Source organism: Pelophylax lessonae (genome assembly GCF_965119305.1).
Source record: "Pelophylax lessonae genome assembly, chromosome: 4".
In the NCBI taxonomy this organism is placed as follows: Eukaryota; Metazoa; Chordata; class Amphibia; order Anura; family Ranidae; genus Pelophylax; species Pelophylax lessonae.
This window is the reverse complement of record NC_138771.1, coordinates 306,355,071-306,382,084: the sequence shown is the minus strand read 5'-3', so window position 1 is coordinate 306,382,084 and position 27,014 is coordinate 306,355,071. Positions and strand designations below refer to the sequence as shown.

Below are 27,014 nucleotides of genomic sequence, written 5' to 3'. Positions count from 1 at the left end.
AGTTTCACTTTTTGAATTAAATTACTGAAATAAATACATTTTTGATGATGTTCTAATTGTATGAGATGCACCTGTATTTGAATAACAGCCCTTGAGTATGCACCTTTGAAAGGAAATTCAGCACTGCCAGGTACAATATGTTTTGGCAGGTTCTATCAATATAAGACATTTGCGCGTAAAAAAAGAAGTACGGCGAATAACTCAGACTCTCTTAATCTGGAAGGTAATGCCCACCTCCAGGAATTAGACACAATCTACCCTTGCAGTGGGTATCCCCCCACATTCTTGAATTAATTGCTTGTTCGGGTCTAGGGCTGCAGCAATGAGTAATACTTTACTCCTCACTCCAGCAGGGTTCCTCCAGCAGTGTGACTGGTTCTGTGAAGCCTCTTCTCTAAGTCCTGGCTGCGGTTGAACTCCTGCTTCCATAATGAACAATGCAGCAATAATTTCCCTCAATTTTACTTGATGATGAAGGAAGGAGAGGAAGAGAGAGCTGTAGCTGGCTAGAGTAGGGGTAAGATAAGCAATACAGCCTTCTCATTGCCCCCTTTCAGTGCGGGGGGGGGGGGGGTCTGCCAGGCTAAATGTTTTACAATTTCTGCAGTTAGGCTTTAAGGGCCGTACACGAGGGCCAATATTTAGCCAGCGTGTACGGCAACTGATCTGATAGAAGCCATCCGCTCGGCAGGCTTCTGTCGAAGGGCCATGACCGAAAAGTGTTGGTCATGGCCGGCCCCCTGTCAGAACACAATAGCTCAGTGGGGAAGATCGCTGTACTAACATTGCATAGTTAGTACAGCGGCTCCTCTCAAGCTCTTCAGTTGTTGCACTTCACACTGATAGTGTGTATCAGGCTTATATACTGTACAGGCCACACACTGCCTAAATTTCTCTTTCTGCTAAATTGGCTGAAATTCTAGCCATTGGAGACCCTGATGGAACCATTAGGCTTGACAAGCTTCTTCTGAAAAATCGAAGAAGCCAGGTGGAAATTGTTTGCCGAACAGTGACTGCATCCTATCAGATGTAGTCATTGTTCAAGCGTTCAGTCATGAATGCTGCAGCTGTCTGAATAAAGTAGTAGGCAGGGAAGATTCCTTCATTCACACTGTTTAGTGTGGATGAAGAAATCTATAGCCTAGTATACACTATCAGGATTTTTTGTTCAACCCAGTGGGATGAACGAAACAAAAACTGACAGCTCAGGTCGGAGCCGCTGTATTTACGTCAGATCCTCGGACCCCCCCTGCTGTTCTATTGTGTTCTGACAGGTGGTGGAACCCCTGCCAGAACACTCCAGTCAGCGCTCTCAGCCATTGTCTGAGACCGCTGATCAGGAGCCACTCCACCATGCTTGTCCGACAGAAGCTGGCTGCAATACGCAGCGACTCGGGCAACATTCGGCCCATGTGTACTAGGCTTATGTGATGTGTGTATGGTCAGCAAAAACGTCATCGCTGTGAGGGGTCTATCAGTTGCTGTCATGTCAACTGCCTGACCTCATGTTAATAACACACAGGGTTTGATTTGCTAAAACTGGAGAGTACAACATCTGGTGCAGCTCTGCATAAAAAACAATCAGCATCCAGTTTTTTTTTTTGTCAAAGCTTAATTGAACAAGCTGCAGTTAGAACCTGGTTGGTTACCATGCACAGCTGCACCAGATTTTGCACTCTTCAGTTTTAGTAAATCAACCCCATCGTCTACCTAGCTCCTGTGTATACATACAGTAACAGAGCCCCATTGTTGTTTATGTTACATTAAAGGAAACCTGTTATAAAATAAATAAGTAGGTTGCCATTGCATACCTTGCCCGACTGCTATGTGACAGACTGCTAAGCTATGACCTAAAACAAGACTGACCCAAAACAAGCATACAGACCAGATATCTCTTCTTACTGGCTTTATACTTGTTCATAGTCAGTGATCCAAAAAGCACTGAAACAGAGAATGGGATGTCAATCTAGCATCTAGCCCACAAATTTCCCTTATGACATTCCCTAACCCGAGGCTGTTATTAGATAATAACACAGGGAGAACATTTAGGTCTCATGCACACTAGGTATTTAGTCCCAGTGCATGAGATTCCTGCATCTGGGTGAAAGTGGAAGGCTGGATGGTGCACCAAGTGGTGTTTAGGGGCAGCCAGTAGGCTGGAGTGATAAATATGTTTAGGGAAGTATGGGCGCAGGGACGAATGCCCAGAATGCAAGTTTGTGTTCCAGGCATCCGTCCCTGGGCATATACTGCCCTAAATCTTAGTATCACTTGCACCACCCAGCCCTGTCTACCTGCAGCAGCTTCCAACCTTTCATATAGTTTAACAGGGTGCTGGCAGCAGGGCTGGATGATGCTCCTTTGCCTTCTGCCAGCACCTTAATGTCAAAATCTCATACACTGGGGATAAACATGTGCATGAGGCCTGAACAGCCTGAGACAGGCAGTTCAGAGGGCAGTAACTTTAGTCATCCTCAGATAAAGTAAGTAAAGCTACATAAGTGGCAGTTATAAACAATATATTTCATGATTAGGTCTATACAATTCTAGTAATACATTAAATTCTAATTATTATTATCATTATTATTTTTATTATTACAAACTCCTGAATAAACCCAAACAAGCCTACTTCTCTGTTCTGTAAGCGATATGTACACATTTCATATGAGTATGTCCCTAGATCATTACAGAGCACAATGTCCCCAGATATTTTTCCCTACATAAATACTACTCTCCTCTGATCATTACCTTTCACACTCATTAAAGGCAGCCAATGAATCTAGCTCCCTGTTGATCACTCGCTGATTCGTTTTTTTGGTTAATGTTGATGAAGCTGTACACACGGAGAAGTCCAGCTTTGTTGCATAGGGCTCATATTCCAAATCCTTGAAAGATAAAAAAGGCAGAAATGTAATGGGTGAAATAATATTCACTTAAAGGGGAACCTATGCGTGTAATTTATTCTATTCAGATCTTGCACAAGGCTGAGGACTCAGGGTCAGTACAGATAAGAAGACGCACTCTTAGGCACACTTCACTTTTATCACAATTTTGGGAATGATCATGTAACTTCTACAGGCGGGACTTTACATTTACCATTCAGGAAGCAGAAAGTAACTAAAATAGCTGTGAAAATTCAACAGACCAACAGAAGGAAAACTCTGCAATGAAGTGTGCTAAAATTCTGCAAAATTACCTGTAGCACCCTCCTAGGTAGGTGCTAGACGAGAGGATATAGCTTTTGAATCTTTTCTGCTTACCAGAGAGATTGTCAGGTACATTTATATTGCTCTCTGCCTACCAGAGAGCAGAATCTGTTAGTGAGGTCTGCTCATGGTGCTCAGGTGCAGCTCAGATATTGATCGAGAGGAGGTGAACTGCCCAGATGGAAAAGGCCAGGCCTGGGCCTTTAGTATCCTGAGTCCTAGAGGCAAGATCATGCGCATACCTCATCCTGATCACTACTTTTACGCTATGCTGAGTTCTTGGTTCAACAACAGGAAGAGTTTGAGCTACAAAGGGGCTCATTTGTGGGTCTGACTAGAATAGGAAAGTGTCAGTGCCCTGGTGCTTGAGAGGGACTGTGCCTATTGCTAGTCATGTGGTTCCCAAATGGAAAAAGTACAGAAATGTTTAGTTAGTTAGATTGGCAGGTTGTTTTGTTTGTCTATTACATGAACACAACAGGATGACGAGTCAACCGTGCCCATAGGGAGCCGGATGCATCAGACTTCTCTACGGGAAAGTTAGTGTTAGAGATTCTTCAGGCAATAGGATAGGATGTAGAGTTACTACTATTTCGCCCTTTTTCCTTTGCAGGCTTGCAGGGGATCTTCATGCCTTTTAGAGGTTGCCTATTGTCTATTTTATGTATATATGTACAACTGTTATTTGTAGCATAGTTAGTCAGGATGTTTAACCTCTTCCTGTCAGACAGATTTTTGTTTGGCGGGAGGGGGTGCATTAATATAATGCACCTGGTGAAACCCTGTGTACATTTTTACATTTTGTACAGCAGATGTCTATATTTTTTCACATAACTTATTGTATCTACTGACCAAATATGGGTTATGCCCAATGACCCTGTATATATATTATTTACCTTTTGCCCTTTTCCAAGTTTGTGGGATACTCCTTGTAAATTTTTGTACAGGTATTTTTGTAGGGGCACATGCCTAGAGCCAGCAAGGACATGGCTCAGTTTGGCAGGGGGTGGCTGTAGCATCCTCCTAGGTATGGGGCTACAAGAAAGAATATAGTTTTTGGATCTATTCTGCTTACCAGAGAGATTTCCAGATACATTTAGATTGCTCTCTTCTCTCCAAGAGAGCAGGATCTGTTAGTGAGGTCTGCTCATGTTGCTCAGGTGCAGCTCAGTTTGTCTGAAGTGTTTCACACTGGTCCAATAGGGAGGCATATTGGACAGTGGGAGGAAACCTGACAAATGAGTGCACAGGCATTTAGTACAGCCCTGGTGATTGGCCGAGGAAAGTGCATTGGTGCATGCTGGGATACTATATAAATGCCAAGGGCACATGAGCTCGGAGTCTTTCAGCTGGAGAGTGGGGTCCCGGAGGTAGGGGATGGCTACCCCTCCTCTGTAGAAGCTGCCATAAAGCCTTAGGTGGTCAGCCTGAGGGCCGGAGAGTGAGAGAGGAGCTGAACCCAGATGTCCTGCTAGATAGCCACTAGCTCCTCTACTTCCACATCCAATGAAGGAATGACCGACATTTCAAATCAAAAGTGTATAATCAATGGCACTGTTTATACAATATTGCTATTTACATTTCAGACCTGAGCAGCAGAAGTAGATGATAGGGCCACTGTACACTGTATGCCAGTATGCATCAAGTAAGTGCTACACTATCATTTACATGCATACATTGTTAATTACAGCAGAATGTATGACCCTTGTGTCCTACTTTTTTTTCTATGCTGCCAAACACAGAGCAAATTTATGTTGCCAGACACAGCCATTTGTCTAGGTATATAGGTGTAATACCCTTCTTGCTAGGCTGCTAAGTAAATTTCATTTTTGGCTTCTGCCATAATTACAGCCAATTTTTAATTCGGTCTGTTCAGAGCTTCACAGGCCAAGAGTTTGATTTCTTCCCCCTGCCACTAGGTGAAGCTTTTAGAGCTTAGGGCGGGGAAATTCAGATGTCCAGCCTAAATATTCAGCAGGGACTAGCCAATCCCTGGGGAGGTGTGCCTAGATGGTTGTTTGGTTGCTATTAAGTAGTCTGAAGCCCTAAAGAGACTGTCTTTACCATTGTGGGAATGGTTATGTAAGCTTTAGGGGGCTGCTTGCCCCTGAAGCACATCTGGGTTGGATGCTGGATTTCTTCTGGAGCTGCACCTAGGGACTGACTATGAGCCAGGACTTTGTGAATAGAGGATCTATGCTACATACACCTGCATGGTCTTTAGCTGTGCATCCATAGACTGTCCAAGTCTTAACTACTTGTGCTATATACTCCTACATGGGCTTCCGCTGTGCACTCATAGAATATCTAAGGTATAACTACTTGTGCTACATACTCCCTGCATGGTCTTCAGCTGTGTAACCATAGACTGTCCAAGTCTTATCTACCTGTGCTACAAACTCTTGCATGGTCTTCAGCTGTGCACCCATAGACTGTCCAAGTCTTAACTACATGTGCTACATACTCCTGCATGGTCTTCAGCTGTGACCCCATAGACTGTCCAAAGTCTTAACTACTTGTGCTACATAGTCCCGGCATGGTCTTTAGCTGTGTACCCATAGACTATCCAAGTTATAACTGCTTGTGCTACACACTCCCTGCATGGTCTTCAACTGTGCACTCATAGACTGTCCAAGTCTTAACTACTTGTGCTACATACTACCGCATGGTCTTCAGCTGTGCACCCATAGACTGTACAAGTCTTTAGTAATTGTGCTACATACCACTGCATGGTCTTCAGTTGTGCACCCACAGAATGTCAAAGTCTTTAACTACTTGTGCTACATACTTCTGCATGGTCTCAAGCTGTGCACACCCACAGACTGTACTAGTCAACTGGTCCTTGTACTACTGCTACTGACTGAGAAGTGTCCGCCTCAAGCTGTGGTAAGTGTTTTTGGAGTATCCCACACCCCACTACCCTTTCCTGTTACAAGTTACATTCAGCAATAAATTACAAAAAGACATCCCCTAGACTTATTTCTAAGCCAGAGTGAATGGACTGTTGCTGTGTGCCTGCCTGCCTCTGCACTGTGTGGGAAAGAACTTGTGTAATGTACAGCAGTAGGGGGTAGCGCTACATTGGCTTAATTAAGTGCTAAATTAGGTACTGGGTTTGCATGCATACAAAACTATCTGAAGGCCTCTGAACCCAACGGCTTCCACATCCATGTGCATTTAAGGCAGGCCTTTTTCTTCTTCTCCTGCACATTCTAGTAATTTGATGTCTTTATACTGATGTTCCCTATTTTGTCATATTTTTACTTTTTCATTTACTGATTTATTTACATGTGCTGTATATATCTTGTACAAGTTGTACTGAGTGTACTTAATTTTGTAAAAAATGTTTCATTGTGCTCCTTTTAATTCAATTTGTTTAAAAATGTGACTGACGCAGGACAAATGCCCTTTTTCTTAGAAAAGATGGGTAAATAGATTTTGTATTACCCTCATATAAAGTTATATTAATGTGTCTATATTAATTTTATAGTACTTGCACTGGGCTGGTATCAGGCTGCTAATACAAACAAATCTATTTTTCTTGGCTACAACAGATAGGAGAAAGAAAACAGATGGCGTACCTGGTCAAACCTCAAGTGGTTTGTGGAAAGGTTTTTAACAAGTTCTGTATACACTTCCTCTAGCTCCTGCCCGACATACAAGTTTCTATCCAGCTTCTTCACAGTAGCAGATTCAATCTGGAACAAACATTGGTTTTTACAGAGGCAGATGTCAAAAGCTAGGACTTATTTGATATGATTAGGTATGATTGAGCTAGCGATACATTCAGAATTTCAGAAAAACATAGACATCCCTCAACCATTCTCCATTCTTCTGACATCAACATCTGATGTTCTGAGCATGTTGTGTAATCTACGTATCAATGCCTGGAGGGCAGACAAAGGGAATGCTCAGTTTTCTCTCTTCATCTTCATATTAACCTACAGTGATGCCAATAACTTTTCTTAGTTGGAGCACCATACTGCAGTTAGAGCATTACCTGGATAAAGGGGTAGGATGGATTATTGTTTGATTAAACTACATTACATGTAAGCCCTCAGGCACACAGGATATATTTTTTCCTCCCCTTGACACCTATGCTCGGGGGGAAGCAGCTTTCAAAACATGCCTAATGCCGCGTTTTGCAAATGTGTTTAGGCGCATCAATTGTTTGGGCATTTATTCATTCCATTGGGCAGAATAATAATTTATTCTGGCTATTAGAATGAAAGAATCTCAAATGCTAAACCCCAGGCTTTTTTTTACTTTAAAACGCTTGTCTGTTGAACGCACTGGCTCTTGCTTTTTTCTGCCTTTAAGGCAGTGGTTCTCAACTCCAGTCCTCAGGACCCACTAACAGGCCAGATTTTAAGTATCATCTTGGGGAGATGCAGACTAGAATATCGCAATCACTGAGCAGCAAAATATATCACCTGTGATGTATTTCAGTTATCTTGCAAACCTGGTCTGTGTAACGCTCCGGCGTTTGTTTAGTGAACTGGATTTGCAGCTGCAGAATTTCCACTCAGTAGTCGTGCAGAGATGTGTTGAATCACCATATCCAACTCTCCAGACTCATCATTGTGGCCCAGCCTGCCTCAGCATGCAAATATACAGGCACTCAGATAAGATGTTCCTGGAGTGATAGGTTGTATACGATAGTATAGAGGTGATGTGCTGAAAGGACAGGCGTGAGTAGTGATAGCAATGATAGGCACTCAATAGTAATGTTCAGGAGTGTTAGCAGATGGTGATAGATAGTATGCAGATAGGTTAGCAATCATGTACAATTAACAGGTGGTAGGGGACAGCAGATGAAGTGTACAGGAATTGCTAACTCAGTGCAAGGATATAGATGGTAGTAGACTCAAGAGCTAGCAATCTATGTAACAGTGCAGATGATAGAAATAGTAATGCATAGATAGCAACAGTCTTTAGTATACAAGAGTAGATAGTGTAAGTTGATAGGAAGGAATCCCCTGCGGGGTACTTATCACTAGTTGGTTTTAGAGAGATGAGGGGTCCGGTAATGAGGAGAAGGATCGGTAGCGAGATACAGGATCCGTAGCGAGATACAGGAAATAGCTGGAGGCTTCGGCAGCGTCAGACAAGGCTGTGTAACAAGCGGTTTGCACGAACACCTTGTGAGTGAAAACCAGGATTTGAAATAGCCGCTCAGAGCGGCGCCTAGTGATGACGTCACGAGATTTAAAGGGACAGGTAGCTATATGCGGAAGAATTGGGCTGGAAGGGTACCGAAGGTACCAGAATCTTACAGTCTGTTAGTGGGTCCCGAGGCCGGAGTTGAGAAACACTGCTTTAAGGCTTCCTGCACACTGGAAGTTTTTAAAGTGGGTGTTTGGGGCATCTGTTTCTTTTTCTGCCTCTAAACTCCCATGCATGTTAGCCTATGTGTCACACATAGGCGTTTAGAGCTGTTTAGAGGCAGAAAAAAAACCCCACAGCCAGTGCGTCAAGGAGCAGAGGCTTTCTTGCAGAAAAAATGCTTGAAGTGTGTAAACACCTGTACATGTGTCTAAACATTGATGCTAGGTATATTTAACACTTGAGCATTAATTCATTTCAGCGGCCAGAATAAATTATTATTCTGGCCAAAGAAATGAGTTAACACTATAGCACTTGATGCACCTAAACGTGCCGAAATGCGTTACACGCGTTTACAAGCGTCAAATGTTTATTCCAAAACACTGCTGCCAGAAGGAAAGGAGTCTAGGAGAGTTAGCAAAACATCCAGTGTGCATAAGGTCTAAATGTTCCTGCCTCTTGACGTCCGTAAATACCTATATGTGCAAGGAAAAATAAGCCAACATCGAGGGGTGTTTAGAGGCACAAAAATAAAACACCAAACGTCCTTGAGGCTGGGTTCACATTGTTGTGATGGAAGACCTCGCATGTGATTCACACCGCACTGCTGTGCGATGTCTGTGTGATTGTATGGCTGAATTTGCATCGCATTTAGACCAAACTCGTGCAGGACCCTTTTTTTGGTCTGCACCAGATGGGTGTTCACACCTATTCGATCCGATTCCTGTTCGAATTAACAGTTCGCACTGAGATATGCAAACCAATCTGGGGGTGTCATTACCTTTGTATTGACACTCCCAGCGGTTCGCATATGGCAGTGTGAACTGCCTGTGAGTTGGGTGTGATGCGGGAACCCGCAGTGGATTCGCAGGGTTTCCCTCATTGCATCAATGTGAACTGAGCCTAAAAGTGGCATTTTTGATGTCCTGTGTGCAGGATGCCTTGGTGTTAGCTTTTATCTGACACAGTCTTCGTTTCTAGCGATGAACTCAATTAAAGGAGTTGTACTTTTCCCGAATGTAAAAAGCAGACACGGGTCAATAGTTAGTGTCATACAACGTATTTATTACTTAGCTTTGTGTTTTGCCTGGGGCTGTCACCTACGTGGAGAATTGGGTTTGGTAACACACAAATTACCATCACCTGTTAAACTGTTGAAAACAATGGGCTTAAGCACAATGTAAATAAGAGCACTGGGTATTTGCACTCAAAATTAAAGTATAACTACTGCGCATGCACAAAGCGAGCTGCACTCTCTTACTGGCCCAGCAGCAGGGGAAGGAGGAGGAGGGGGCAGAACTGCTGCCATACCTCGCCGCGGCGATGTCCGACAGGAGTGGGGACAGGGTACCTGTGAAAAACAGGTACCCCCTCCCCCCTGAAAGAGACTAAATGTGCCACCAGAGGGGGGGGGAAGGAATCAGATAAGCGTAAATTGCAATTTTAGGTGGAACTCCGCTTTACGGAGATACGCCCCCTCTATTTGTTCTGTTTACCGTTATCACAGAGAGTGAAAGTGAAAGATAATCCTATATTTTGGATTGTCCCCAGAACAGCAACAGAGGGGACATCTTCCAATGGAGACACAAGTTCTGGTGACCCTGGTGAAAACAAGTAATTCTCTCACTTTGGAGGGATTTCCTCTCACTTTCTATTTTAGTGATGGGACAAGAAGTGAAGGGAAATCTTCCCAATGGGACACAGATGGCAAAAAACAACCAATATGCGATGCAAACTAGCTCATTATGCCTTTGTCTAACAGGTATTTATTTTTTCATTTTTTTTTAGGAGGTTTACAACCTCTTTAACCCGCAGTCTGTTTCAAAGGCCTGGCTTATATAATATAAAACAGTATAGGTTCTAAAAAGTATAGCTAAACGTACAGTATGAGTTATACTGTACGCTGTGAAATGATCAAATAAGTTAAAACTCATAGTCTTGTACAAGGTTCATGCCTGCTATTAAATGTTGCTGTAATAAAGAACGTTTGACCTTGTATGACTTTTATTTTATGATCATTAACCAGGTTGTGCATGACTAGTATACATATAAAATCTGCTACATTACATTCTCTCACCCAGGGATACACACAGTCTCAGGCAGTTTTTGCAGTACTCTAGAGACAGGAGCAGTACATTACCCCCAGGCTAGTTCACTAAAGTGAGGATCGCTGCAAACCAAATGAGCTTGTATTACCCAAACCAGCACTTTGACGCTGATTTAAATTAACTGGGTTTTCTATCATACCTTTAATAAGAAAAGTCATATGCTGAACTAAAGAAAAAAAAATCTGTGTTTTTTAGAAGTCACATTTCTGAATTGCTTTACCCAAAGTAGTGCTTATTGATATCATCGGTAATGCCATTTGTTGTATTATTCAGGACACACTGATCTTTACTAGACTATTCTATGATTAATGACTGCCATCTGCAGGTATGTCATGGTATTTCTGGTGTACTTTCTATAAATTGAACTGGCGTTTCTGACATTTTTAAAGCTAGGGGCCTTTATCGGCTTCAGCTATGGGTAACTAATGTGGTCACAAATTACAGCATTCTCCTGGTGTTCAAATATCTGGATTTTTGTCTTGTTTTACATAACGTATATAGTAGGAACTTCTAGAAAAGCTCTTAGCTAAAGCACCAGCTTCTTAAATGTTTTCCTCTACTCATCCTCTCTGCTTTGTTAAAGAATATGTTAACCCAAAGTGTATTCTTTCTGATATGATATATGTTTATAAAAAGGTATTCTTCTCTCTTTGTATTGCTTCCTTTGTGTGAAATACCTGGTGATCCGGCCAGTCCTTCTGCTTTCCTATTTCAAACTGACTATGCTAGGCATAGGAGCACAGCGTGGTCAGTTCCTGGCCTGCTCTCCTGCAATGGTCAGACTTCTGCCAACAATCCCCCACCACCACACAGCCATTCACTGGGAACACTAGTGTGCTGCTGTTTCTCCCCCTACAGCTCTCTGGGCTTCTTATGCAGCTCAGAACAGAGATTATGTGATCACTTTTAAAAAAAAAGGGGAAAAAAGCATTAATATTAATATATATATATATATATATATATATATATACAAATATTTGCCTTTTTTTTCTATTTTAATATAATTAAAATAATATTTTATTTTAATATACTGAATGGGGGCATGTTTTACAAGGTGAGAGTTCACATATATTTTTCAAATTCTCAAGTTTACTGACCAACTGCTAAAAATAATCTTCAAGAGCAGTTATTCATCTTTGATAAAGGAGAGGTACTAGATTCTCATTTTTGTAAGTATGAGGGGGATAACATATTGTGCATCTATACCACACATTCTAAGGCTAGCTCTGACAGACCTCACTTGATATCTATTTTAAACAAAGGATTTTATAGATTTCCTTTAAATTAGGACCTAAACTATCGATAAGGCCACTTAATTTTAGTCCACATACTTCTCTAACATATCAACACCATGCAGTTAAAAGTATTCAGATACCCCCCTTACCACGCTCTACTGCTAGAACAAAACTGCTGCAGAATTGACACTTGACAGCTGTCAACAGACAAATTCACTGATAGGTTGACAGCAGTCACATGACTCCTCACTTGCTTAGTCACAGCTCTGTAACAGTTGTAGCTTTTCCAACCCTGAAAAAATGGTATCTGGCATTTTTGTAAACTTTTCACAGCATATTATGTGTTAGGGCAACATGGGGGATTATAAAGATGTTATGTAGTGAAGATTTAGGTCTGGTTTAAGTTACAAACTTATTTGTGAAAATAAGGTGAAACTTTCATTTCAGATACAAAAGTGCAGCAGATAATTATTTCTTGCATGTTTAGCACCAAATATTTACATTTTTGTATGCTACTAGTTACTGTTCATTGTCAACTGCTCTGCATGGAATAACATTTTTTAATGCATACAAATACACGCCTGCATATGCAGATCATTTTTTTTTTTCAAATATAAATTTTATAGAGGCAAGGGAGAAGAGAAATACACCATTCAAACGGCAAGGTGTTAACATCAACTACAGAAAAGAATAAAAATATAATCATATTCGCACATTAAACTCTTGAAAAGGTCTCAATTCTTCCTCACCTTCCTTTTTTTAAAAGAAAGAAAAGATTGGGGGGGGGGGGGTGTAGGAGTGTAAACAGGAAGAAGAAGGGGAACAAACAAAAAAAAAAAACGGGGGAGGGGGGGATGGTTTCTGATAAAGGTTGGCAGTAAATGACAAGGGAGTGGTCCACCCCGGAGAAGACTATGGCCCTAGTAGGGCTGCTCCCCCCTCTGATAAAACAAATAGGTTCCAGTTTTGCCACAGTTTTGTGTATTTGTCATGTTTATGTTGGGAAGACATAACAAGGTCCCCCATCTTACTTATGTCCTCTACTTTTCGCACCCAACTCGCAATCATGGGGGGGTGACCTCTTCCACTGGAGGGGGATACAAGATTTTGCGGCATTGAGGAGGTGTCTGATGATTGACTTTGCAGACAAATTTTAAACTGTGCTGTGTGCAATGGATAATACAATTTTTCTTTATATGTAATTTCCTCATTTCTTACAATTTCCCGAATTAACATTTGATGTCAGAATCACTATGCAAACATTTGGGGGCTAATTAAAATGTATAGATGAAAGCTTTAACAGTTGTATGTTACAGACACTGATGGGTTGGCAGGTATTCCAAAGGCACACAAGCCTCAGATACCCGTAAATTGGTTGGGCATAGTTCACATAGAGAAACAATTAAAAGCCAAGAAGACCAAATATATATATATATATATTGCAGACACCGCTGTAATTACAAAACACAGCTTCTGTCATTTTTTTATGGGTTCCATTTCAAATAAAAGATGATTTTCCTGCATTTCTATCATATATGTATATGGAAGAGGTGTAATACATACCTCTGATGCAAAGTCATTGTATATCGGTGGATATTTCTGAATTTCAGTTAAGTGCATAAATACTCTGTCAGAGGCCTGGATATCAGCTCTCCTTACTAATGGTCTGTTGGGGACCTGGACATCAACTGTGAAGGCCTGTGGATATGAGCTGGTCTTTGTCTTCTCTATTTCTTTGGGATCTTCTGATTTCCTATTTAAACTCTGGGAAAGAGAAGCATGCATTTATTTAAAGGGAATATACTGTCTTTTCAATGATATTTTAACATATATTACACATGTAAAAGAGATCTGCTTGATGTAAATCTTACAAGTGTCTAATAATTAAAAAAAAAAAAAAAACGTGTAGAATATTTTAATTATATATGTACATACTGTATAAAATTACATGCATTGGTTTCTCCCAAGAGTCAAATGGATTGAAACTTGCCCCCCTACACGCACGCAATGATTCCTGTACTTCCGACTAATACAATATCTGCAGCAGCTGAAGAGCACTGAAAAGACAACGTTTCAAGACACAGGCAACCTAAAAAGTACCTCTTTTTTTACACAGCATGTGTTTTTTTGTTAGTAACGTCATGGTGACAGGGTTATTTGAATCTACAATTAACTTCATTTAAAGGGTAATTCTGGTCAAAAATGAAATTTTTCCTAATAATAATATGTTAAATATCTTTATCTTTGATATTATTCATTTTCTGGCTAGCTGATTGTCTAGGTTAGAAAGTCTTATCTAAGCTTGACAATCAGCTTCTTCCTGTTGTTCACCGACAACGGTATCTCCCTTTATCTGAATTTGCTAAGCTGTCTTTCACTTCCTGAAAAGGTTGTCGGTCTTTCTTAGACAGGCATGCCTAGACATGCCCAGCCCCTGTCTCCATCCCTCCTATCCTTCACAGAACATGATCTCCCCCTGTCTTCATAGCCTCGTTTTGGCTAGCAGATTCTCAAGAAAGAAAGAAAGAAAGAAAGAAAGAAAGAAAGAAAGAAAGAAAGAAAGAAAGAAAGAAAGAAAGAAAGAAAGAAAGAAAGAAAGAAAGAAAGAAAGAAAGAAAGAAAGAAAGAAAGAAAGAAAGAAAGAAAGAGGGCAGGCTTTGGAAGTATGTTATGCCAACTCCCCATGGTTTCAGCAGCACATAACACACACACACACACACAAACACACACTGTGTTTGTTAGAAACTGTAAGATGGATTACAGTGCAACATGCTGCAGATTTTCTACAGCGTAGAACCACATGGTTGTTTCTGCTTTCATTATGTGAAATGCACATTAAAAAGAGCAATCATTTGTAATTTTCTGCTTACTGTGCATTACACACACATGACAATTTTGGATAATGTTATTTTTTTCAGCTTAGTGTGCGTTAGACATCCACTAAAAGGAATCATGAAGGGTTTTAGGCCTACTAATGGGTAATGGGGAGTTCTCTGCTTGTTATGCATTGCAGTCACACTACCATGTTGGATCATGGGGAGTTCTCTGCTTGGCATACCTTGTTCTCTGCTTGTCATGTGTTGCACTCACACTACCATGTTGGATCATGGGGAGTTCTCTGCTTGTCATGCCTTGTTTTCTGCTTGTCATGCGTTGCACTCGCACTACCATGTTGGATCATGGGGAGTTTTCTGCTTGTCATGCCTTGTTCTCTGCTTGTCATGCGTTACACTCACACTACCATGTTGGGTCATGGGGAATTCTCTGCTTGTCATACGTTGTTCTCTGCTTGTCATGTGTTGCAATAACACTACAGTGTTGGATTATGTGGTGTTCTCTGCTTGTCATGCATTGTTCTCTGCTTGTCATGCATTGTTCTCTGCTTGTTATGCATTGCAAAAACACTACAATGTTAGATCATGAGGAGTTCTCTGCTTGTCATGCATTGTCATGCATTGTAATACCACTACCATGGATGGATCTTTTTTTATTTCTTAATTTTCTCATAAATTATTATGTACAATGCATCCTTATTGATGAGAGAACATTGGGCGGGAACCTATGATCAGCTCCTCCCGTCCCGTATACACCCACTGGCTACACAGGAACAGTGCCCCTCCCTGGAAGTAATGTCACAAGCTTTCAGTAACCACACCCACTTTCTGCTCTTAGACTAAGAAGGAAGATGAATTGAAGTCATGTGACAGGCACTGAATACTGCAAAATAAAGGTAGAAAAACTGGGATTTTTTTGAGACATAAGGCTGAACTCAGCTTACATTATTGATTGCAGGGGAAAATGTAAGTATTAGTCTTTACTTCCACTTTAATACAATAAGAAAAATATAGAAGTATGTGATTGGGTATTCTTTGCAACGTGAAGCTTTACTGTTTTTATGAAGCTCTGGAGCAAATGCCTTTGCAGAGTGCACAGTCTATTTGCCTTTGATAAATCAACCTCTCTGTATGCAAGCAGCATTTACAACTGGTTTGCAACCGCTGGCATCTTCCATGCAAATATAGCCCAATTGAACAAGTTAAAGTTGAAAGCTGATTGGTTTCCATAGACAGCTACTCCAGATTCTGGCTGCTCCAGTTTTTTTTTTTTTTATAAAGTAGTCACAGCCTGAATGAATGGCCTGTCACCTGCCAGCATTCAGCAGAGAAAACTCTTGCTTTTTTGTGGAAGCTGTGGTCACACTCTAGAGCTCCAACATGCTCCTTGCTAAGCTAGAGCTTTCCAATCAGCTAGGCTCATCCTTTTGTTGCTAGTGCAGTGGTTTTCAACCTTAGGGAGGCCAGGACTTGGTGAGTTATTCCAAAACCCTTTATGCCCCAATAGCTAAATCATTCAAGCAGCTACAGCAGCGATTTCAGCTCTCTAACACCATCTTTTACTGATTCTTACAACTTAGACATAATGCCCAGTTACAAAGGTATAACTGATTTTATAGCACCCTTCTTCCTTTTTAATCACACAAACTACACAGTCTAAAGGTTATATCTCCACTTCCTACTCTGTGTTGCTGCCCAGAAATCTCATGATACCCAACACAAGCTAGAGAGCATTGGACTGGTGCCTAGGGTTCATTGGATGCAGATCAGTGGTTAAAGTGTTACTAAACCCACAACAATAAAATCAGTTTGTATATGCAGTAAAGCATGCTTGTTATAGTCACTGTGAAACCTAAGGAACCATTGTGTAAAAAGACTGTTTGATCCTGTCTTCTCTGATCTTTCCCTTCTTCCACTGTCCCCAATTCATCTCCTGATAGTACAGAGCCTTTGGTGTCACTCTGTACATGTTCAGTTTGATATGCATTGCTAGAGAGCTTTTTTTTTTTTTTTTTCCTGGGAGGGTGCATGTGATCAGCACAGGGCCAATCAGCACTGTTCAGACAGAAAGTCAGTGGTCCTGCAGACTCATAGGACAATCAGGGGAGAATGAAACCTCCTCATACAAGCTTTACCCAGACACTGATAGAAGTCACAAAACTTCTATATGCTGCTGATGAGAAAAGATATTTAGCAGTTATATATACTAAACTAATTGCATTTCCATGTTCTGTGTATTGTGGGAGGGCAGATTTAGTGAATGCAGGGTCCTTGGTTTAGTGACACTAACTGCTCTTGGTAATGTGCCCTTAGTTTCACTTAACCTCATACAGAGATTATGCCAGCTATTTATACACTTCTGAGTACTCACTTCACTTCTCTAAGATCTTTAAAAGGAGTGATCCCCAACTGCCATTTGCTATGGATGTTAAGGGACCTTGGGGACTTGTTGCATATACATTGGCATTGTCCAGAATTAGAACAGTACTGGCATTCAGACACCTTTCAGTTAGAGTCCACCTTTCATATTCTTGTTCTCAAAACCCCTGTGGTTTGCGTTCTTGGAGTCCTAGAAAGATCATCTTCCCCCTACCATCCATCAATGGATTGATCAAATAATATGTATTTGTTGATGGAGAAGAATATCAAATTACTTTACATAGGGGAGCCTATACGAAGTCTAAAAAAAGTATGGGGACTACGTCTCGACATCCCAGTCTAGCAACTCTTAAATTGGTCCAAGATAGACTTATGGATGTTAAGGGTCCTTGAGGACTTCTTACATATACTTTGGCATTGCCCAGAATTGGAACAGTACTGGCGTTCAGTCACCTTTCAGTTAGAGTCTACCTTTCATATTCTTGTTCCTAAAACCCCTGTGGTTTGTGTTCTTGGTGTCCTGGAAAAATCATCTTCTCTCTAATAGTGATCGACTGATATCGTTTTTCATTACCGATACCGATATTTTGGTCATTGCGTATCGGTATCAGTCGATATGGGCCGATATTTTTGTACATTTAAAAAACATTTTTTTTACATCTTTTTTACTTGATAGGTACTCTTGAGGAGGGATCTGGGGGTCTAAAAGACCACAAACCCCTCCTCTGCACTTAAAACGCCAAGTTTGGCTGTTTTGAATGCTGTCATTTTTTTTAATCTCGCGCCAGTACCCGGAAGTGATGTCATGACATCACTTCTGGGTTTTTGCATGGAGACCCGATCAGAGCTGAATGCGGCTTTGATCGGGTCTTTGGCGGCCATGCAGGCTGGTTGCCCGGGTCTCCCGGTGGGACGGGAGACCCGGGCGAGCAGCGGAAGGTGGCAGGAGGGGGGGGGGGTGTCCACTGCCGCTCCTTGTAATGACAGCCCAGCGGCTTCTCAGCCGCATCGGTTGTCATTACAAGACAGCCAACCGTTGGCTATGGACGCTGGTACCGGGGTGATGCCTCTAGCTGCAGGCATCACTCTGGTACAAGCACTTTCGGAAATATCGGTAATATCGGCCACCTTGGTGACCGATTCCGATATATCGGGAAAAGTGCATATCGGCCCTCGATATATCGGCTTTGCCGATAATCGGTCGATCCCTACTCTCTACCAACCAGCAATGGATCGATCAAATTAATATGTATTGGTCGATGGAGAAGAATATCCATTTACTGAACATAGGAGAGTTTATACTATGTTTGAAAACATATGGGGACAATGGCTCGACATCCCAGCCTAGCAACTCTTCAATTAGTCCAAGATAGACTTATCCCTTGTCCTGGTACATTTCTATTGCTAGTATATAAGGGTCAAGGTTTTGAGCTGAGAGTTCCCTTTGGAGGTATTGTGTAATGACTGGAAGCAATACTTTTCACTGCCTGTAACTTTACACAGTTGGCATATATTATGAGTTATCACACAACACGAGTTGAATAATGGATGTTTGACACAGTGTTATACATTTTTATGTTTCACATACAAAAAGAATATAGCTACCTGTAGCAAAGCTTCCATTTTCTGACGTTTAGCAGGATTCCTGTATCCAGGACCTATAGCACTTATTAATGGAGGAATCTCCTCATCAGAATACTGTCTCTCTACACGATCCAAGCTTTGCAATGTGGCATCACCTATTAACCTAAAAGATTTCAAGACCTGTTTAATGGAAAATTCCAGTTCTAATCAAAATTACTTAGCAACATAATGTGAAATTCTCAGGACTTCTAAACTGCATACTTGTCCTAGGTTCAATAAGTATTGAAGCAATTGGATCAGCATGACAGCTAGGCAAGAAACATTTTCATGAGAAGAAGTCAGCAATAGTACCTTCATTTTTCCATCACTTTTTGTCCTGCTGAGAGTTGTTACTAGACATGTGCGGTTCGTTTAGTTCTGAATAAATATTCAGACAAATTTGTCATTATTCGTAGATTTGGATATATCCGAATACCCGAATTGCAGTATAAATGAAGTTTACCGAATACTCCGAATAATGAAACAAAATGTGTCAGAATTTTGGAAATTTTAATTTAAATTTGAATGGAATTTTAAATTGAATTCCAGTTGAATTCCGACTGTAAACATATTACTGAAATCAAAGACTGTGTGTGTTATTAGAGTACCATTTCGAAATAATGCTGTTTTTGTTAAGCCAAAGATGATGTAAAGAGTCATTGTATTCATTTGATAAAGATTTTTCTTTTGTTTGTTCACTTTGCTACATTTGAATCGAAAAAAAAAAAATCGAAATTTTTTAATTCGACCGAATCAAAATGTATCAATTTGAACGTTCCAAATGAAAAAAAACCCCTAAATTTAAAGAAAATTCAAAAAAAGACATAAAACCAATTCCGAATACAAATTCCGAATACGAATTAAACAAGCCAACCAAATTGACCTAAGCTTAATAACTAGATTAATAATTCTAATGGAATCAAAACAAATGTTTTCATCATGCACATGTCTAGCTATTATAAGTACCAGTATGGAGAGTGATTTTTCCAAGTGAGGACACCAGAAAAGGTATCAATAATAGAAAGATATCGGTTCTAAAGACAGTTATTCACAGCCACATCCCTAAATGAAGACATAATGAAAAGAACAAGAAGGAGGGAGAATGCCAAAAAACTAAATCCTAAAGAACTCGGGGATCAATGAAAACTTCACAGCCTTTAAAATCCCATCCTTTAAGAAGAGGTATACGAGTCCACTCTCCCATTTCTTTGGGGTTGAGTTTTTTGGCACTCTCCCTCCTTCTTGTTCTTTTCAGTAAAACCAGAACAGGTGTCCTAACCTTTCCCTATGGAATCGAAAGTTTAGCCTTTTAGAAAAACTTACAAAAACATTTAAAAAAATGAAGGTCTTTTTACATCACACACCTTTACAAAATATTGTATTATTATTATATTGCTATAGAATGAACATGAAAAAGAGGGTAAATACCTTCTGAGATCTTCTGATATAGGATTTCCCTCTACTTCGGTCTGTGATTTACTTAGAATGTCTGGACACTCTGCTGGATATTGTCTAAATATTATCCTCAGTTCATCGGCCAGCAGATCGCCGATCCTCAGATTGGGACAAGAAACACTTTTCTACAATAAGTCAACATTTAACATAGATGTTACTGATAGCCCTTTTCAGTAGATACTGTAAAATGTGATATCATCACAAAATATGATATAATCTTAACAAATCTTCTTTTTAGGGATTAGTCATTAATGGGTAATTAAACCCAAAACTAAAAATTGAATATATTGCATCATACCAATCCTCAGATGTAGTGGCTGCATTCATTTTCTTTTTTAGGCTTCTTTCTGTTGTTTTGCCCTGGTGATCTGGCCAGTAACACACATCCTGTATTAGAGTGCCCCTACTGGTGGATGAAGGAGCACTGGGGCACCTTTGGACACCACACATACTGTATGCATCTACGGCTGCCTCACTGCGACCTCTCAGCAGACAGACTGAGCTTTCACTGACAGCTCTCAGTCTCAGCTTCTGAATGGGACAAGCCCTTGATCACATGGCTGCTGTGAGAGCCAGTCAGAGCGGTGACATGATAAAGAAGTCCCACCACTTTCCAGGCATTGAAGTCCACTGCAAGGACCGCCAGGAGGGGCTGAAGGGGGGTTGAATAAGGAATGTATAAAAAATACTACATAAAATTCCATGCCGTCAAACAAATAATCTTTCTCATTCAACTTCCTTTTAATAAATGAGCACAGCACATTTCACAGTGCCCACACTGATTGAGGTCTGAATGAGGGAGATTCTACATTTAGGGCCACCAGTCCAATATATATTATTAGCAATGGTCCAGAGGACAAAGACCCCCTCAGTCTAGTCCTCTCCTGCTGTCAGGTCCGGGAATCTTAATTGCCCTGAACCCTTTGCTCCTCCAATGAACTTCTTGATTTAAGCCATGTCTCTGCACTTCCTGGTTGCCAGAATATTGTGCCTTCCCAGCCAACATCTCTCTTGTCTCTCCTGCTGCCATCCGTATCTTCGTTACCATTAGTTATCGACATTTGGCTTGTTCCTCAACTTCGTTCTGCTTAATCCCAACCTACAACTACTCGTTACCGACCTTGGCAATTCCTTGACTATGCTTCAGCTTGATCCCTACCTGCTATATCTGCTTTTGGACCCTGGCTTATTCACCTCCTGGTGGGGCGATCCTGAGGACCGTGACCTGGTGCTAGCACGCAGCAAAATCCATCTCCACCATCAAGAGCTCTGGTAAACACCGGTTAGTCTGCGTCATCTGCCTGGGTGACCTGCCTGTGTTCCTATCTTGCGGGTTCCTGTGTGAGCTTCCACTGCTATAGCTATTGGTCTTCGAGCCTGACCCCTGATCATGACACCTGCATGTAAAGGGCTCCTTAAAGTGTTTGTAAAGTCACATTGCTACTTTAATGGTATCCCCTCTGGATTATGCAGGCACTAACTACTGTGTATGGGTTTTTTTTTAAATAAAAAGGCTAAATACCCTTTATCACACCACAGCTGTGCGGTCACCTGATCCCCCTCCGCTCTTCTTCCCCAATCTATGGAGAGCAGCAGGAGGAGCTGAGATTCCCCTCTGACGTCAGCCGGCCAGCAGAGGGAAGTCCCGTGACCGCACAGCGGGGGTGTGGGAAAAGGTATTTAGGCCTTTCATTTAAAAAAAAAACACACACAATGTGGTTAATGCCAGCATAATCTGGAGGGGATACATGTTTTTTCACTGCATATTGCAGCTGAATAGCGGCGGGAGGGGATGGGAGGAGAGCCGCTCTCACGCTGACAGGCATGGAGAGAGAGGGAAAGACTCACAGCAGAGAGTGGGATGACGGAGGCACGTAAACTGATTATGGTATCCTTGCTCAGCAGCCATAATTACCATGGTCAACACAGATAGGGGGGCACAGGAACAGGCAGGATCAACTAGGTATATTACAACATAGGAAGGGACAAATTACACAACACAAGCACTTTGCTATAGATAAGTGATGGCACACCTTGGCACCCCAGTTGTTTTGAAACTACATTTCCCATAATGCTTATGCACTCTGCAGTGTAGTTTAGCATCATGGGAAATGTAGTTCCAAAGCATCTGGGGTGCCAAGGTTCGCCATCAATGATATAGATCATGCCTTAAAAGAACAAGATCCTTTTTTTTTTTTTTTTTTTAAGGGTTACAACCACTTTATATGATGTGTGTATTCTCTCTCTCTCTCTATACTCTATAACATGTATCTACACAAAAATGGACTTATGAAAATGAATGCCTTACAGGTCTATGGGAATGCAAAATCGTCTTAAAGTAGAGTAGATAACCTTTAAGACAAATGCATTTGTCAATGAGCTCTGAATTAATTTGGAATTATCTCAAATGGAGGCTACGGACACAATCCCACATCCCATTGAAACAAGTCCTACGTTTTTTTAGCCCTGTACATATACTATATACATTTAAGTAGTTTCTACGCAACATAGGAAGGGACAAATTACACAACACAAGCACTTTGCTATAGATAAGTGATGGCACACCTTGGCACCCCAGTTGTTTTGAAACTACATTTCCCATAATGCTTATGCACTCTGCAGTGTAGTTTAGCATCATGGGAAATGTAGTTCCAAAGCATCTGGGGTGCCAAGGTTCGCCATCAATGATATAGATCATGCCTTAAAAGAACAAGATCCTTTTTTTTTTTTTTTTTTTTTTTTTAAGGGTTACAACCACTTTATATGATGTGTGTATTCTCTCTCTCTCTCTATACTCTATAACATGTATCTACACAAAAATGGACTTATGAAAATGAATGCCTTACAGGTCTATGGGAATGCAAAATCGTCTTAAAGTAGAGTAGATAACCTTTAAGACAAATGCATTTGTCAATGAGCTCTGAATTAATTTGGAATTATCTCAAATGGAGGCTACGGACACAATCCCACATCCCATTGAAACAAGTCCTAAGTTTTTTTAGCCCTGTACATATACTATATACATTTAAGTAGTTTCTACGCAGAAAAACAACCTTAATCAATGTGCATGGTGTGGCGTAACCATTTTTTTCTTCTGTTTCCTGCTCTTCCTCATGTTTGAATGAACATGGGGTTGTCACGGCTTCACCTATCAGAAAAAAGTAAGATATACTTTGTAATGTGTTAGATGACAACCTCTGATCTTTACAATAGTACGTGTGTCTTTTCCAAATCAATCTAAGCTCAACTACCAGAAAAACTTGTCCATCCTACAATTATGACAAATCAAAAAGAGACATAATATAGACAAAGTGGTATTAATAACTTTATGAATTGAATGTTCCAGCCAAATGATTAGACATGTGCAGAACAAAAAACTAATTTTGTTAAGTTTTGGATCGATTCGTTAGGTTACTTACTCATTTTGTTTCATTTCATTTGTAACTAAATTTGTTTCGTTTTGTTTATTGGTTTTTGACTGATTTTGAATTTTTCCAATAGATTTGAAAGAGCCTTCGAATCATTTTTAAATCTAAAATATCAAATCAATCCGAATTCATTGTGAAGAATAGCTGGTTCGAAGTTTGAATTTCGGAAGACAGCTATATTCTTTCTATTTTATTGTATTTTATTTGAATTTCGGAAGATGGCAATTTTTTTTTTTTCCTATTCTAGGTTTTTAATGCTATTCTATTCTTTTTTCTTCTATTATTTTATTTTTTTGTTATTTTATCCAATTATTTTATTTTCTAGTCTATTCTTTTTTTTCTATTCTGTTTTATTCAATTCCACTCTTTTCAAAATTAGAATTTCGGAAGACAGCTATATTCTAATACACACAGTCTTTGAGGGAATCAGCAATAGTCAGCAATATGTTTACATTTCATATCTGGTTTCAAATTTGTTTAGAATTCAATTAGAATTCGAATCATGTGTTATTTTGGACAAAACTTAGTTTCATTATTTTGGATTCATTTAAATTCATTACTATTGTAATTTGGAAATTGGGATACATCCAAATCTCAGAATAACGAAAATTTTGTCCGAAAGTCAATTCATAATGAAACAAACCTCGCATGTCTAAAATTACCTTTTGTGTTTTTCTAGCGGGTTTCTAATTGAACTGTACTTTAATCCAACACAAAAAAAATAAATACAGTTAAAAAAAACAATAGAAGAAGCTTAGGCTCAGTGTAACAGAATATCCAACTCTCTGTTTTGTGACAGTAGTATCAGCAAGTGGGGGATGTTTATGAAATGGAAGTGTTAGGCAAGACTTGTTAAGGTGATCACATTAAAGTGTCAGTGACACCAACTTGACACCAGTATGTTCTTGGCTCAAATCCTAAACTATGACCTTACCGTCATTAACATCCTGGTCACGGCAATAACCAGGTACACACTGTGTACCATTAACAAGCATACTTGGGTACAAGCTTTGCTTTGCACATCTTCCTAAAACATTTTAAAGTCACACAAAATATACTTACATTGTACATTCTTTGTGAATGTGCTGTAATCTTCAGATTTGGGAAACAATTTATGTACCTTGTCTAAATCCAGTCCCTGCATACTTTTAATCTTTAAATGAAAGGCATAAAAACAGTATTATTTATTTATTTATTTTTTATAAAACAGTGTTTTTTTTTGTTTTGAAAGGAATGCAATTTTTTTATCAGGCAACAAAAATAGGCTATTTATTGCTGATCGTGCCTTCAGGCTAATTCCATAATGAGAGCCTGAAGGATGATCAATGACCCATAACTTAAGAGATTTCATCTTTAACTGACTTCAATTAACCACTTTACGACCGCCCACCTTGACACTACTGCGGCAATGTAGCACGATCCCGTCCAGCGACGTAGACCTACGTCACTAGACTCCTCCCCCTGTAGGCGGTCACAGCGGGAGTCGGGCCAGGGGAGGAGCGGCGGCGATCGCCGCTGCTCTTCCCCGATCGTCGGGGAATTGAGTTTGGAGATCCGGCCGCTTGTGTAAACAGAGCAGGCAGATCTCCTAAGTGACAGGCAGGGTCAGATAGCAGTGTTCAGCATAGCTGAACATGCGATCTGTCCTTGTGTCACTCAGTCACCTCCTCCCACACACGTCAGTAAGCACCAGGCATACATTAACCCCTCCCTCTCCAATAAAATTAACCCCTTCCCTGCCAGTGTCATTTTTACAGTAACTGTGCATATTTATAGCACTGATTACTGTAGTAATGTCACTGGTACCCCCAAAAGTGTCAAAAATGTCAGCCAAGGGTCCGATCTGTCCGCCGCAATGTCGCAGTCCCACAAAAAAAAAATCGCAGATCGCCGCCATTACTCGCCAAAAACACCAAAAATGACAGAAATCTTTCCCTTAGTTAGTAAACCCAATAACTTTTGCGCAAACCAATCAAAATACGCTTATTGTGATTTTTTTTTACCAAACATAGGTAGCAGAAAACAAATTGGCCAAAAATGTTAAAAAATTTTGATTTTTACATTTTTTTGGGGCGAATTTCATATAAAAAATGTTAAAAATATTGTTATTTTTTCAAAATACATGCTCTTTTTTTGTTTATAGCACAAAAAGTAAAAATCGCACAGGTGATCAAATACCACCAAAAGAAAGCTCTGTTTGTGGGGAAAAAAAGGACGTAAATTTAGTTTGGGTACGGAGTCTTAAAACCTGCTATACAGGAATAAATAACAAACAAAATGGCCCCTGCCCCCAGCTATAACTGGCCTTCATAGCAAAGAGCACATGTAAGAGAAACAAAGACAAAAACAGAAAAAATTCCCAGCTCAATTCACCAACCAGTTTGCTTACCAACCAAATTAACCTGTCTAAAGTTTGCGTTAAAAATAGGTAGGGCCGCCATCAGGGGGGGGGGGGGCAGCCAATACACTTGTAAGGGCCCCGAGCCTTTCAACGGGCCCGGCTGCCTGACGAGAATGAGAGAAGGCGGGGCGGGTACAGAAGTGCTCGGTGGCTGCGCTGGCTTTCTGAGTGAGAGTCGGCAGCTGCGGCTGCTCTGTCTGTGTCATTGAGCTTACATAGGGCTCTTTGCTGCCGCCTCTGGCTACTTCCTGCATGTGCACTCCTCGTGTGTGCACTGTACACAGTACAGGTCCTATATTCTGGACTGCAGCTCCTCTGTGTCTCAGCCACATGTGGAAAGAAGAGCTGGGACTAGAAAGACCACCTTACAAGTAAGGGCTATTGTACAAGTAAAGGGGGGTTGTGTACAGGTATGTGTGTGTGTACATGTCTGCGTTTGTGTACATGTCTGTGTATGTACATGTGTGGGTTTTAAATATATACACACACAGGTGTGAGCGGGGCCTGAGTGCGTACAGGTGTGAGCGGGGGCTGAGTGCGTACAGGTGTGAGCCTGGGCTGAGTGCGTACAAGTGTGAGCGCGGGCTGAGTGCGTACAAGTGTGAGCGGGGGCTGAGTGCATACAGGTGTGAGCGGGGGGCGTACAGGTGTGAGCGGGGGCTGAGTGCGTACAGGTGTGAGCGGGGGCTGAGTGCGTACAGGTGTGAGCGGGGGCTGAGTGCGTACAGGTGTGAGCAGGGGCTGAGTGCGTACAGGTGTGAGCGGGGGCTGAGTGGGTACAAGTGTGAGCGGGGGCTGAGTGCGTACAGGTGTGAGCGGGGGCTGAGTGCGTACAGGTGTGAGCGGGGGCTGAGTGCGTACAGGTGTGAGCGGGGGCTGAGTGCGTACAAGTGTGAGCGGGGGCTGAGTGCGTACAGGTATGAGCGGGGGCTGAGTGCGTACAAGTGTGAGCGGGGGCTGAGTGCATACAGGTGTGAGCGGGGGCTGAGTGCGTACAGGTGTGAGCGGGGGCTGAGTGCG

At 41.1% G+C, this 27,014-nt stretch overlaps 1 protein-coding gene across 1 annotated transcript in view; it reads right to left on the bottom strand.

Moving 5' to 3' along the window:
* CCDC87 (coiled-coil domain containing 87) overlaps positions 1–27,014 on the bottom strand; it is a 110,454-nt gene that overhangs the window by 54,440 nt on the left and 29,000 nt on the right. The window contains exons 7-13 of the mRNA XM_082256952.1: positions 24,656–24,746; positions 23,219–23,313; positions 20,139–20,290; positions 18,693–18,834; positions 13,438–13,638; positions 6,788–6,904; positions 2,749–2,885 (exon numbers count right to left, since the gene is read on the bottom strand). Of these exons, the coding sequence (XP_082113078.1) occupies positions 2,749–2,885; positions 6,788–6,904; positions 13,438–13,638; positions 18,693–18,834; positions 20,139–20,290; positions 23,219–23,313; positions 24,656–24,746 (935 nt within the window). The remainder of the gene's footprint in view (positions 1–2,748; positions 2,886–6,787; positions 6,905–13,437; positions 13,639–18,692; positions 18,835–20,138; positions 20,291–23,218; positions 23,314–24,655; positions 24,747–27,014) is intronic.